General features: G+C 36.9%; 1 protein-coding gene across 3 annotated transcripts in view; it reads left to right on the plus strand.

Moving 5' to 3' along the window:
• The window catches only part of LOC142973719 (forkhead box protein O-like), an 83,270-nt gene that overhangs the window by 53,567 nt on the left and 13,973 nt on the right, over positions 1–15,730 (plus strand). For 2 of the 3 annotated variants that reach the window (XM_076115693.1, XM_076115691.1), the window contains exons 3-6: positions 12,789–12,971; positions 13,233–13,333; positions 14,348–14,587; positions 14,995–15,188. In XM_076115693.1, coding sequence (XP_075971808.1) covers positions 12,789–12,971; positions 13,233–13,333; positions 14,348–14,587; positions 14,995–15,188 — 718 coding nt within the window. The remainder of the gene's footprint in view (positions 1–12,788; positions 12,972–13,232; positions 13,334–14,347; positions 14,588–14,994; positions 15,189–15,730) is intronic. The other variant, XM_076115692.1, reaches the window with a different exon arrangement.

Here is a 15,730-nt window from a genome sequence, read left to right on the forward strand (position 1 = left end):
AAAAGTATACGCAAACGTGCGCATAAGATCGCTCCTACGCTTTTCCGAACGTAGTGTAAAACCTAAAATAACTTCGAGGCAACGGGGACATCTGCTCTCAAACAAGGCCATACCTTTACCGTAATAATATTTCATTTAATCGATGACAAGAGGATATTACATACTCTTTTCTATCTACCAAGTGTCTATGGCAGGTTGTCAATGACAGCGCGTCTCCTTTGGCCTTTGTGCTACAAGGATACACTATCGAAGGCTTTACTCACGTGTATACCTGAATAAATAGTTTCCACATACATCCATTGTCTTAAATAATAATACACATATCTATTTCTATATGTACAATACAAAGTAATAATAATATAATGCCGACTATGCAAAGTTATTAGCATTTTAATGTTGTTAATTTTAATGTATCATTAACGCGTTATACAAATGCATCTGTATTTTACAAAAAAAATAAAGCTAAAATTGTGAGCATTAATTTAAATATGACCAATTTAAAAGTAACACAAAACTTCGTCACAAATATTGAGTGAGTAAGTAAATTTTAAGGTACGTCGAAGGATCTATCGTAAAAAGTTGTGCTATTCGACGAATTTTACGTATTTCGTCCCAATTACCAGTTGAAAGAGTGCCAGGGCCGATAAATCAGACGCGTACCTACATATTCCTGTCTGACATTGTAACTTCGGTACAGTTTTATACGACAGAACTATGTCAATCTAACTTTTAAGATTATCACTTCCGCATTCGCCTACACGCTACCTTACCTGCTTGTTTATAGGGTTGAAACTAACACTATTATGTATCTTATATTTGATTAAAATACCTTATTTTATTTAGTACAAAATACTATATTTAATTAAAACCTTGCAGTTTTTAAACATATTTGTTATATTAAGTCTTCGAATAGTCTTCATAAATTTTTTCAAGTAACTTTTTAAAATAAAAAGTTGAGCTAATAGTATTGATGTGAACATTAAAGACTAAACATAATCGACTATCAATATAAACCTATGTTCACATCAGATGGTACACGAGGTGTTCACAGTAGAGGATCAGTCGCATCTAAATGTGATGTTCGACAGCCCTGCATATAAGGCCACTGTCCACACTGAATGCTACGCTAAACAATCGCTTGCAATTGTATAGGGATGGTAAACAAGATTTGTATGGCCTATTCATGAATTGCATTGAAACAATATCATGCTGTTTGCATGCACGAAATGTACAAGTCGTTTTTTTTTATATTGACATAAGAACCATAAAATGTCTTAAAAGAATGTTCTAATGCTAGTTTTGAAAAGTATATTATTTATTAATTATAATACACTATGATCCTTTTTTTTGCATTAGCACAGTTCTTTAATTATGTTTTAATACAGATAGAGTCTTTTATACTACGTATCTTTAAAATACTAAACGCTTGCTTGAACATTTCTACAACACCAGAATAATTGGCCATGTAAATAAGTCAAGTGCATACATTGGTCTTATTGAGTAAGCATCGTTTCAGTGAATGAGTGATAGTGTCAGCATAGTGTAGCGTGGCGTAGCTGTATAAGTGGAAAGTAAACTTGTTGGAGTGGCGTCGCGGTGGCGCGCGCTCCCCCGCTGCCGAAAAAAGTTGCAAGTCGCAGGGCGGCGCCGGCGAACATTCAAATTTATCGATTGTCCTCCGCCTCATTACAACATTCCTCAAAACTTACCCACTCACCAACTTAGCCCTTTAGTACTTTACCCCACCACTATTGCCACATTACTTTTTATTCCCTCGAAGAAGGCCGTTTTTTCATCGCCAGTTATTATTGTCTGTTAAACTTTAAGTGCTTGGCGGCTAACTTTCGATGTCTTCGTGATTTACGACGAGCCGTTTCGAAGTGTTTTATCGAGCATAAATGTAAGTTCGCTACTTGTTGAGACTGAAGGTCGGACCGGGTTATGATCTCGGCATTAGTGGGTCACTCTTTTATAGGCTCCTCAATGCGTTCCAGCTCTATTTTCGTATGTTGCAAATATACTGAGTGGTCTATTCATTCGTATTAACATGTCCGAGAGAGGGAATCGGTGAAACGTTCGTCTGAAATAGTGTTAAGTGGAAGAACGGGGCTATATATCTAGTGGAGGAAGGAGCGATGTCGTCGAACAGTAGTTTCGCATCTGCGGGTGTGTAGGGGGACCGGCACGGCGCGGGGAGGGGGGCAATGATCCATTAATCTGGCAGAAGCCCATGTGGCGCCACCGACGTACCTGCGACGCGACGCACGGACGCCTACCTAACGACACAGATCGTACATTTTCAACATGTGCAAATATGTAAGTATAAAATAAAAATTTATTGAGTGCCGCCGCACTCTATGGGGAAATTGACGCGGACTCGATCGCGTCATCCTTGTAATTGGTTTAACTGTGTTTGTGGCACAAATGTGGTTTACCTACCTACATAGTATATCAATAAAAATCATATAATATTTCGTTCTATTTTCCGTCAATCTCTTATGGTTAAACAATTTTATACGAGAAAAAATCATCCATGCATAAACTTTCCGAATATAGCTCTAGACAGTATAAGTAGGTGAACATTGAACCTTTACAATATCCTAAAATAACATCAACATAATAACATCCTAAAATAATCCATCCCTTACCATAAATATAAAGTCAGTGAAATGACATGACGTATCTCGGTTATGACTCCACTAGGCGTAGTAGCAAGCTCCTAACTACCGCTGCGCTACTTCCACTGTCGTGATTCCGGATATAATTCCGGGTAAGGCTTTCCGTATATTTATTGCTCATACGTACTACAACTGTCTCACATCAATGCGAACCCCGGCCTTGCTACTAGGTTAATGAGACATCATTTCGCTACTACGAAATCTCGTAGACCCTCTACGCATCAATAAAATCCTATGACAAACTCACAATGCTACTTTATTTTTTGATTTGATACTTTCTTTAGAAATAGCAGCTCAGCTACGACTGTAGCTCCGGTAAAACGGTATGATAATTGTGGCAATTTACGGAGCGCAATTCACTAAGTGGAATATTTTACTTATCCTCCAGGCATTCCACAAGGCACGACTACCTACAGCTTATACATTGAAATGTATCGCTGGCATTCATTACTGTACACGCGTCCTTCTTAATGTATAATGTATGGCGAGTGTGTCGATGCGTTTCGACATCCACCATTGTGCATGTCACGCGATGACGCGAACCGTCTCGCCGGTTATCTGTCAAGGTGCCCGATTTCAGTACAGATAAAATCGACGCTAACTTATCGTCCATTCGCCGTGTAAAATACGAGCTCTTTTCTAGTTTGTACGAAATTTGTATGCTCGTATATAGCATGCATGTGCACCGAGTTATAGCTCACGGAAACAGTGGCGTCGCCGCCACCCATGCACGGCAACCCCGACGCCATATTTCAATCGAAGAATTGACACATAGCTCTCTCGTAACGCAAAGTTCCGTGCGAAAACTTCAACCTGGCATATTTACTTAAGGTATTCTTCTCGAAACATACCGATAGCTCCTTGACGAGTGAAAACTTTTATTCATATAGATAGGTCATGCTCTAACCGGTAGAAGTTTTCACATAAATTGGCGGTCATTCGACGCGAATATGCTGACTGAGGGGGTAACAAATATGCCAACTTGGGTTGTTATAACAGCGATATGTAAGTTCTGTGATACTTCGCCATTAAGTTTATGGAAACGACGGTCGAGATTACATCACACTTTCTGAAAGCTTTATGTAATTCTTCTTTCTTCGTTATCTCTCACGATAGGTAGTGGAATAAAATTTTCCACTTATCCGAGTGTTCACATCCGTCTATTAATCAAGAAGACAGATTTTATGGCAGTTGTAGAAACGTCTTTTGCTTCGAAAAGCGAGTGAAAAATTCGAACGCAATCTGTCAAACGGCTCCCTAATTCTAATTTAATTAGCGGGGAAGTTTTCACGCGTGGGAGGCGACCGAACGACAATGACGCGTTAAAATGATTAATTTTTGTAGAAGCGGCGAGCGTGGATAGTACTAGGATCCCGAGTGCGTCTTCCGAACGGACGATTAATCTTTCTCTTTGCACCATTGTACCGCGATCCCGGTATTTTTTCTGTCTTACAATACCATTAAGAAACTGCCACCGCTAGTTGGTACTTCGCGGCTCTTCCCACCGTCTCATCGTTAGGCCCATTGAAGGATTGAAAAGGTGTTTGCGTTTCTGCGGGAAAATAGGTTTCCCCTCGGTTTTTAAAACGTTATCTCGGGATCACTTAGGCTTCGATAGTTATTATCCGGCGGAAAAGAAATGTTTTAATCTTCCATCGTCATTCGGTAACAATGGCTGGCGGGAAGAATTTATATAGTCATTCCTTGTTCGTTGAATTGAAAGAATCTTTTAAAAGATTATTTCAGGGGCATTGATGCAAGTGTGCACGTTTCTTTATTGAACGATAAAATGTGCGTCGTTATAAATGAGTTTGAAGCGTATAGTCGGCGCAGTTATCATAAAATCACACTGTGAAGCGTCTTAGGTGGGGTCAAGAGCATGATGAGCAGATGTCGGATTTAGATCTGGTCGCTCGCCAACTGTTCCGGCTTCGTTCTGCCATCTTACATAAATTAACTCTGCTTTTTATTTTTAATAAACTGCAATTACATTATGTTTGATACTGAAGTGCATGTGAAAATAAACATGATATATTTATAGTTTTGCCATTATGTTAATGTCATAATTTTTTTTTTATTGGACTTATCTAATGCCAATATGAGATGCGCTATGTAAATTTAACTATATGTACAGTAAACTAACCAACTAATCACCATAAATAATCCCGACTTTCATAAATGTTTCGTCTTTGGTAGTTAAAAACACGGCAATATTCGACTATCTAAACAAACATACTTCACGGTACTTCATTACGTAGATAGATAGCTATTTCTCCTTCTATCTATTACTACAACAGTATCATTTAATCTCAGTCAAATTTACGACGAGAACCAGAATTCTTACTCCCACATCATACTAAAACACTATTTCTAAAATACCTGCGAACATTTTCTTCTGTACAAGACAAGTGTTTGATGTCAAACGGTATGCAGAATTTTTATTAGTTGCATTTATTGGTTTGTGTCGGTCCATTAGTGTTATAATTTGATATCATTGCGCCGGCAATAAGTGTCGCTTTCTTCAGTGTCGTTTGACCGGGAAATTTGACCGATATACTTATGATCAATTGTAAACTACTGTATTGTAATGTCTTAATTACATTTGATACCATCTCCTTGGTATATATTTAAGCCTTTGTAATTGGTTGCCTTTCTAATATATGTACATTTTAAAGATAAGGCTTATTTTTATACCAATGAATGTAACCTTAAAGGGTCAAGGGTTGCCACAGTTCAAACACATAATAATTGGTCTCTTAAAATAGTAGAAACTAAAATTGGTTTTCTTTTGAGAAATATATGTATATGATTGTGTCTTTAGTATAATTATTGATATTATTCTTATAATATGTAAAAGGCATGACCCTTTTACTGATTTATAACGGTCATAGATAAAGGAAATATGTTGCTATCAAAGACCGTGATCCATAGGACTAGGACGACAGGTTATCGGGAACATCCGTGTTGATCAACATAATCACTTAATTACTCGCACGCATGACTCTTAATACAATGCCATCAAAAACATTCTGTAAAAACCTCAAGTCTCGCCGTAAAAAGTGGTGAGATCTATATAATACCAAGTCGATTAATCTATTTAGTCTCTACTTAAAGGACCTTCTGTCTTAAGTTATTACGTATGTTATTATCATGCCAATTTAAAAAAAAATACCTTTAAAACAAATAGACCGACCTGGCCATCGCATGATTTGATTATTAGTTTGTATCACACTACACAGCACGACGAGAAGTTAATGCTCCTGAAATCTTAATGGCGAATTTGTGTTTTCTTGCGATGACCAAGTCGATCTATTTGTTTTAAAGGTATTTTTTTTTTAAATTGGCATGATAATAACATACGTAATAACTTAAGACAGAAGGTCCTTTAAGTAGAGACTAAATAGATTAATCGACTTGGTATTATATAGATCTCACCACTTTTTACGGCGAGACTTGAGGTTTTTACAGAATGTTTTTGATGGCATCTCACTTCTTTTTGTAGAGCGAACATAAGTCCAATTTGTATGGAAAGACGTTTTTTTTTCATAATTCAACATATTTTCCCATGGGAATGTTGTTCAGTTTCATAGGCTAAACACTCTTACCCACCCTATACCCCCTCCCGTTATGCCTCATATAGTAGGTACCTATTTACACCTATTTATTTTATTTTCTACAGTAATAATAATTCATTAACTGCAAATATAACCTTGTAATCTTATACATTTATATAGGATTACAAAGTTATTGTTGCAGTTAGTGTATTTAGAAAACTGGACCGAAATTAGAAAATATTAAATTTTTCCCATGATTAAGACACTAAACCCTATTTGTATTCTAAATTTTAAGCTTCTAAGTCTGCTAGAAGTACCTTAGACTTTTGATGATCGGTGAGTCAGTGAGTCAGTGAGTCAGTGAATCAGTGAGTGACAAAATTCAAAATTTTAACAAGTTGTCATTCTTAAACTACTGGTTCAAATTGACTGAAATTTTAAATATATCGTGTTTATACAATGACTGATTAGTTGCTGAAAATCCATGCTTCTTGTTTTATCCACAACGAAATTATAGGGGTGTCAAAAATAGCCCGAATTGCTTCGAGAAAAGGATGTTACGGCCGTGCCGCTTTTTTTTTGCTCGACTTGCGGGGGCACTTCCGTGCCCCCAGATTATAAAACCTGTCGGAAATTTTAGTTCCTCGCCATTATTAAAAAAAAAATTAACAAAACAATAGAGCTTAAATTGACGTTTATCGATTCTATTTTTCAATTATGATTAAAAACAAAAAAGTGAACTTTGATTCTGTCTGTGTTCGCTTTTCAAAATTGTGTATTATAGTTTTTATTCACTCATGTCAATTATATGCGAGAACCTTTTTTTCTCGACAAGAATTCGGTTGCATACGTCTATTCTGTGTACATCTACACCTCAACACGGGCGGGACATTAGTCGGGACATTAACGTGATTTATACGGAACCCAGATATAAATCCAGGAATCCGTGGGCTCGAGCACGCCTGTCGAATTTTTCTTATTCTTTGCGTAATGAATGAATATTGTTACTTGTGCGAAGGTCTTATTTGATCAAACATCAAGGGGGAACTATTGATAAAATCGAAGAGAACGATAAAAACGTTTCAAGAAAATTATCTCTTTTCCAAATTTCTTGATGAAGAAGTTTATCCTTATTATTCAATAATATAATGCTTAGTCTACTGTATTAGGTTCAGGAAAATGTTTTACCCTTATTCGTTATGATAACACGTTTGTATGAATGTATTATACATAAATGTCATGGCAAATTTGTACAGAGCTGAGTAGACACCTATTATTTACACAATCCGATGTTTTAGTATTCGTGTTTTGTGTATGAAGGTTGAATTTTCATTGTGAATAACATTCGGGCTGGAATACAAGAACAATTACATTAATTTTATGTATTCATTCAAAATTCAAAACAAATTACCGAAAGTTACAAAATTAATTTTGTAAAGATTTACTTCTGAAGATACGAATAAGTTTTATTAGGTTGACTCGTGACCAGATTAATCCCGGAGCTATAAGCTCGAGTCCCGACTACGTTTACTCATTGCCAACAAATAGAAAACTGTAAAAATATTATTTGAGAGAGATAATAGACGGAAGACTCAGAGCTACAACTTTTACGGTGACTCAATAAAGACTTTTTAAATTCTATCTTCGAATTTGGAGCAAGTTTTCGTTCATTAGAGTAACAGTCGCTGTAAACCGTCCATGAAACTAAATTCTCAATTTGATTTTAAACTTGTACCATTCGTTTTGGAGACGAATTGTACGTTTGGGATAGATTCGTTAAGGCGGATTGACATAATGTTTAACATTTAAGTGAAGTGGCTCAGGTGGGCGCGAGTGCGCGACAAATGATTCGTAATGACGTATTCAAATCAGGCCGAGCGGGATCCGACCTCAGTACAATCGAATTACGAAAATTCCAATGTTTTATTAAGTTAAACTTTGCTTCGGCAGCTCTAAGTGAATTTATTCCTACTTAGTTATCGGCTCGGGAAAAGTCATCTTGCTAACGTTTCGGTAAGTTGAATAATTAAATTTGTCAGTGGCGGTTGACACGTCACCGGATTTTCTTCCAAATTTGTCGGGCCGTCACGTTTGCGGGTCCCCCTAGGGCCGCCACCGCCCCCTATTGTGTAATCCCGATTCTATAATTTGAATTATTTATTATTTGATTTCACACTTCTGAATTATTCGAACGCTTTCTTTTTCCTTTTGCGATTTCTTGAATGGTGACTTTGATTTCTTTGTACTGGATATTGATTTGCGCGACTATAATTAGACTTGGTTTGGCTGTTTGAAGTTAATGAACAAGGAATTGGCAAATGAGTAACATAAATTGTTTCAGGATTTTCCAGACATTTACTTCACAAAAATTTTAATACTATACCGATTTCTGTACTTAAATCACATACTCTAACTTTATAAAGAGACCTGAAATCCTTCAAAAGTAAAGCTTACAACTCAACACAAACTAGAACGTAAGGTGAAGGCTATTAATCGTACACCTTATTTGGAAAACGAGGTTGCTAAGTTTCGAAGGCCTAAACTTTCAAGGAAGCACTGTAACTTGGGGAGCATTGCTCACAATTTCATACTCACCTACATAAAGCGGATAAACAATACGACGTAGGGTTACAAAGACGGTTACGTAAAACACATAACTATAGTACGGGAGCCGGTAGGTTCCATAATTCCATTCATCTAATAACAGCACTAAATTTTTATATGCGCATACATTCGGTAGTGACGCATTGTCTGAAGACCGAAGGACATAGGGGGAATTGTTTTACACTCGTACACTGATAACTAGTATATCTTACAACTTTTTAAAGCGCAATAATCTCTACATTAAAATAAGTGTTCCGAGCACCAAGCGTTCAACGAAGTCTTTTAAGCTGTTCACTTGTAAAACTATAGTAGGTATAAGTTTTTATTCCAGCGCAGAATTCCTATTACATCAGAATAAAAAACACATCTACTTAAGTTAAAATATTCTCAGCAAATCAAAACATTGAAACACCGTTACTATAATATTATTCTTCCCTTTGATATTATCGAAAACGCTGTATACTATTGTAACACATTAAAATTCATTTTGAAGGTCCATAGTGTGTGCACTCAGTATGTCAACCTAAGAGAATAATCGCACTGAATTATTCAACAATCGGTTATTCCGTTGTTTCGCTTCCACGCTTATCCCTACCAACATTTAGTTCCTCAGAGTAAGCGAAAAAAAATATTTAGCATTATTTCGCCTACAAAAACGAGAATGAAGGAATCAGAATAAAAATGTGTCACGATTCCCGACGTTTATCGTCGAATTATACAAATAAAGTAAGACTTATAACACAGTAGAGTCGGATTAATTAATACCTGCCAATTTGTGCTGAACGAATTTATTTTACGGCATCGAAAATTCCCGTTTATTGGGGCACTCGGAATCCGAGTTAACTATATCGTAACTAATCAGGCGGCTCGTCATTGACGCCATTGCCTTGAGAAAACAAGCGGGGGTTATAAAGAGCGGAAATCATAAGCCATTCGGTTCGAAGATTGCGTAACACTATATAATAGCGGTGGAAATTCGGTAAAATTTAAGTCGGTGAAGCATTAAAGGGGACCGTAGACAGCGTAGACAGTTAATTCACCCCATAAGGGTCGGTGTGGCGCCATGGATCCTACGGTAGACAAAATTCTAAGTACGATGTCTTGCCGCTCCGGCTGCGACCCGCTTGTCGCGATATTCATTCCATAAAGTGCTGGAATTTGTTACAAAGCGGAGTGTAGCCTGGTTTAGACGGTTTGTTAACGTTTATAATTGCGTTAGGACGACGACTGCAATAGTATTTCCAGTTTTGACAGTATGCCTATCATATTTCTCAAACTTAATATTATGATAAAGTTTACTTTCAATATTGATTTTACTGATTAAAAGTTTTGTTTTATCCAATATTCTTGAGTTATCGTTATAAAAATACAAGCAGAAATAATATATCTTATGATCCCATTTTTTCGTTCCACTTACCCGTAGAATCTGCTGAGATTATTCTTTCATAAATATTATAGATGTACAGACCTAACCTCTAGATTTATGGTACAGTAGTGAAGAAGATACGTCGCTTCTTGTCAGATTATATTCATCGCATTCTTCGTACGAAGTACCACATTCGGTACCCGTTCAATCTCCACTGGAGCGCGGAGAAATACGGCCGTATAAAACATAATATATACCGCCCAAAAAAAAAAACAGGTAAATTACATGAAAAGCGTACGCACGTGATGGCACAGTAGCAGAAAATTCGATTAACTTAGTTGGCTGTCAGCAAACTATATATCTTTACTGCCCATAAATTATATTCCTGAAATTATTATATCGGATACATTAATATTGAGGCCCTATAAATATACTATAGGGTTTTATCCATTACTATAAATAACTTTGACAGAAAAATAACGCTACTCGTAAATAATTGCTACTTCCTATTAAATAAAAATAACTTTAAAACATTCAAAGTCACTACGCAATAATTCTTACAAGTTCGTGCGGTGTCCATTTTTACATCAAATTTATTACTTATCGTATCGTATCAAAAGATTTTCGCACTAAAGTGTATGTGCCGGGCGAAGCCATAACTTAACACGGATTTTCACGTTTCGTTCGCTTTTGAAACTCGATACTAAAGTCGAGCGAAAAATGCGTCGAGATTTTATACATCCGTGACAGCGCTTGAAGATCAACGCGAGCTTGTCACTTTTATAGCGCACGTAATTCATGGTAAGGGCTCTTGGCGACAAATCCATCAAAGCGTCGACAGGCCATTTGTTGCGTGTGTTTTCACGCTTGATAAATCGCGGGAGTTGTCCACATTTACTCGATTTATGTACATGTCCAATTGTTAACATCACATAAACTTAATTGAGCGTACTTAATAAATATATACAGTTCAGCCTGTTAATATAATCAAATAATTTGTAACTGTCTAGTTCTGTTTCCAGGCTCCAAAAAATGTTAATTATTCAACAAACAAAACATTGAGGACACCATGAATTTCATATGACGTAGTTTAAAAGTCGGATCGGCGTCTAAAGTTTACCATAATAAAACGGGACACTGATAGTTTGTATTATTGAAGGTATCGCAAAGGTACCAAACATTTTATCTACGTTTTTGATGCGCAAATAGAAGAAACGGTTTCTTGGATCGATGCATACATAAAATCTGAGTGATTTACATAGTAGATAGAGGTATCCAAAATTTATGCATCTGCGCTGGAGCGTTGTGATGTGACGGACATTCTTGGTAAATTATCCGTGAAAATCTCGTTGAAAATTTTATTATTTGAAAAATGACGCAGCACTGTTTCTAAAATTAAGTTTAAAAGTGTGCATATTTGTATGGAACCAAGTGTACCGCCATAAGTGGCAGTTCTCACAGGGCACGCAAAAATTATTTATGGACTGTTTTATAGCTAAACTTCATTCGTTGCTGCGGTCGCTTTTATTCCTTCGACGGGAAAAAGTTGCGAGATTTTATTGCCGGTGTGAGATAGGACACGTTATTGCACTAACTTTCAACGGTAGCGGGAATTAAAATAGTGTTTTTTTTGTGGTCAGTACCGACCACGCCCGGATATCGTGGGGACTTTTTAGTTTATTGCAATCTATTTTTAGCTTCAACTGTAGCTTTGTGTACCTATAATAGATAATTATCATTGCATACCGGATAGCGCAGTAATATGTATGCTAAAATCTTGTTTCTATGCGTCTCCGTACCAAACCCGTTACCCCAATTAGTTTTATGAATCCATTATAGAAATTAACAGTCATAGAAAGTTTTTTTAAAGAATTAGTTGTTATTAACATATCAATTAATTGTTATAGATAAAAGTTTAGAAGTCAGACAGTCTAGCATAAAAATATAACCCAAATAAAATACATAACAGCGTTATTTAAGTCATCATTAAGCGATTAAATAGTAATATGTGAAAGTTTATCAGATGATTTGCGGAAAATCGTATCGATTAATTGCGGATTTTCTTTAGATCCACATTCCAGTTTTAACTGGTTTGATAGCATTCTCCACAGTCAATTAGCTCGCGTGATCAAGAACTAAATAACCCTCCTTGTTACTATCCCTTACTTTGCTAACTACACCTTTTAACAGTACAGTTATACAATTAAGAAATACATCAAGTCCCTACGTACAAAAACACGATGACGTACAATTTTATAGACAACCTTTGAAGGGGCCATTCTAAAGCGTTAACTTCTTAGAATTTCAACAAAAATGAAGAACGTCTTACATCGTATTTGAAATACTATTTCTATGGCGTTTAAATACTTACTAAGACTTTTCTCTCGAAATACCTGAGAATCGTTGCATCACGAGAAACTGAAACTTAACGATTCTGGATGTATCCGGTACCACGAGGTGATAGTTGATAAACGCAATTTTCGTGTGACAAAATAACTTAAAAACAAAGAAACTATTTCAAATGTCCCAATTATTCTCGTAAATATTTTAACTATAATCATAACTAACCATATTCTTCTCTTTCAGAACTCCATACGGCACAACCTGTCACTTCACAACCGGTTTATGCGAGTGCAGAACGAAGGTACAGGCAAGTCATCATGGTGGATGATCAACCCAGACGCGAAGCCCGGCAAGTCAGTGAGACGGCGGGCCGCTTCTATGGAGACGTCGAAATTTGAAAAACGGAGAGGCAGAGTTAAGAAGAAGGTAATTATTTGAGAATTTTAGAGATGACTTCATATTCGAAGGTTACACTGGTACTCGTCTTAATATGTTTCTTAAAACCAGTCATCTACCCTTTGGATTCATTAAATAGTCAAACACAACAAATTGTTGGAGGGTTCATTAATTTTCGTAATGTTTTTGATCGAAGCTACATGTTTTAAAGGTGCATCTAAAGATTGTATTACAAAGCGACTACTTATAAGGCGGTTTACTATACATTACAGGATGTGTTTGTATTTATAGGCAGAAATATTAAGAAACGGTGTAGCAGCAGACGCGACGCCCAGCCCCAGTAGTTCAGTGTCAGAAAGTCTCGACATGTTCCCAGACTCGCCCATGCACAGGTAATAACATTAACAGTACATCTTGTTCCATTTTATCTTAGCGAAATGTTCCCGGCTTACAATAGAACTTTATATAGAAATGTAGCTCGCCCCAAGTGATACAGGTAGATTAAAGTAGAGGAAAGTCCAAGAGAGTAGTGGCATCAAGCCAATAATGGTAACGGTCTTGGACGTTATTTTACGATACTAATTTGACTTTAAAGGCATAATAATTTACCTATACGGGTAATGCAACGGCGGGTTTTGCCAAAACCACAAATATCCAGAGTATCGTTACTAAATAACTTTGCCTCTATGGGAATATTGAAATTTTACGACTACTAGAAACAAAGTGAGGCACGCATGATACGCTCACTCTATAATAAAAGCATCGGCATAAAGCTGCGTTGACCAGACTAATAAAATTGAGTTATTGCAACTCTGCTACTTTATGATAAAAGGTTTTAAATCATTCAGAACCATTAGATGATGAGTTATGTGGATGCTGAATCTCGTCATTTCGCCGATATTTAACATTTTTATTGCCGATTTATTTTATCTGGATTACGAGCGTCATAGACATATATTTTGGATGGTTCGATGAGTGCTCGAAGGGCCAGCCTATAACAGCTATAACCCGTATCTTATCCGACGTTTTTGTCATCATTTGTAGTAATAAAGATATTTCTAAGTTGACCACTGAACTCGTTATAGTGATCGCTTCATTTAGCATACAAATTTATATGTTAGTGGACGACATAGACATTAGATTTGCATGCTCCCCATTACACTTTCATGTTGGGATTCTTAGACGAGCCCATTAGAATACTTAGCTTTAAGATTTCTTTCTGCTGATATTATAATTTTTTGCATCTCGATTGTTAATGATGTAATTATGTGAATGATCTATATTTTGGTCGAAAAAAACAATGGTTAAACACCTAAGACAATGAATTCTATAATAGTGAAGACACATAATGTTCATGATCAATCGAGATAGTATCGTTATTTTGACGCTTCTTTGCTTGCGCGTAGCAGTTTCCAGTTGTCGCCGGACTTCCGTCAGAGGGCTTCATCGAACGCGTCGTCTTGCGGCCGGATGTCCCCGATCCCGTCTATGATCACCCAGGAGCCGGACTGGGGTGCGGATTACACCCCCGCCGGTGACTACACATCGACCAGCGACTACTCACAAACGGACTTCGGTCAAGACGACCTGGCCGGCTCCCTTGCAGATTCCATGAAATTGGCCGGAACAGATCCATTCCTCAGCACGTAAGCATTTTGTAGTACGCTTCGCGTCGACGCTGGAATTTTGGTTGTTATCCAAAAATCTGACCTCGACACTCTATTGAAACGTTTGTCGTAAACGCCTTCGCCCTAGAGTACGCTTGCTTTATTTAGATCTCAATAGATTAAAGTATTTTACAACATACAGTTTACGGTATTCAAGAGCCACTGTAATTTGATTTATTACTCTCGACTTGTTTAATTTATTACTAACTATTATTCAACCAGATTTAAAAAAAAAATCTCTTTGTTCCTCTCAGTTCTTTAATATAATTTCCTTTAATAAATTCGAAATAAAAAGTAACAAAACCCACCCAGTAAAAACTACGAAGAAATCTATGTTTTACCACATTAATTACGAACGGCAAGCTACATACTTGTGTATTGTTCAGGTACGTTCCAACGACATCATCATCGGGCGGCAGCTACCGTTACGGTGGGTACGCGTGTCCGCGTCATCCGCCCGGCGGCTGCGCGTGTACATTGTACTCGCATCCCGCACACCCGGCGCATCCGACGCACCCGCATGCGTTAGACCACTTCAGGCCACCACCGCCGGCTGACCCCGCTGATATCATGCAAACAGGTACATATCAAATAAATAAATATCTTCCTGATTCTATATCCTATTCATTTTCGTACTATATTTGTTAAAATTGTTAATATCGATCGTATTTTATCAGCAGAAGGCGTTAAAATGAGAATGACTTCAGAAAGGAAGTAAAAAAAACAAAAAAAAATTCATATCTCTGAGAGTCCAAGATGCGATAATAGACCAGTGCGTCTTAATTTTTTGTTGACATCTAAAATAATAAACTACTAAACTAATATGAACCGTGTGTAATAAAAAGAATCCATAAAATATCTAACATAAATGTGACAATTGTAATTAACCGTCGCATGACGACTACAATTAAGCAGCTGGCAATTAATATAAAGTCGTCTATAAATGGCAACCGCTATTTGAGACGTCGCAACTCTTACGATACATACCTACCCTTCCCGTACTCAGCAGAACTGGTTGGACAAATGACGTTGACGTATACCAGGTGCAATCGACCAATGCTCTACAAATGTACAAGAAATTAAGACAAATGCGAACATAAACCTACGATTGTATTATGTACC

Source organism: Anticarsia gemmatalis, chromosome 6, assembly GCF_050436995.1.
Source record: "Anticarsia gemmatalis isolate Benzon Research Colony breed Stoneville strain chromosome 6, ilAntGemm2 primary, whole genome shotgun sequence".
In the NCBI taxonomy this organism is placed as follows: domain Eukaryota; kingdom Metazoa; phylum Arthropoda; class Insecta; order Lepidoptera; family Erebidae; genus Anticarsia; species Anticarsia gemmatalis.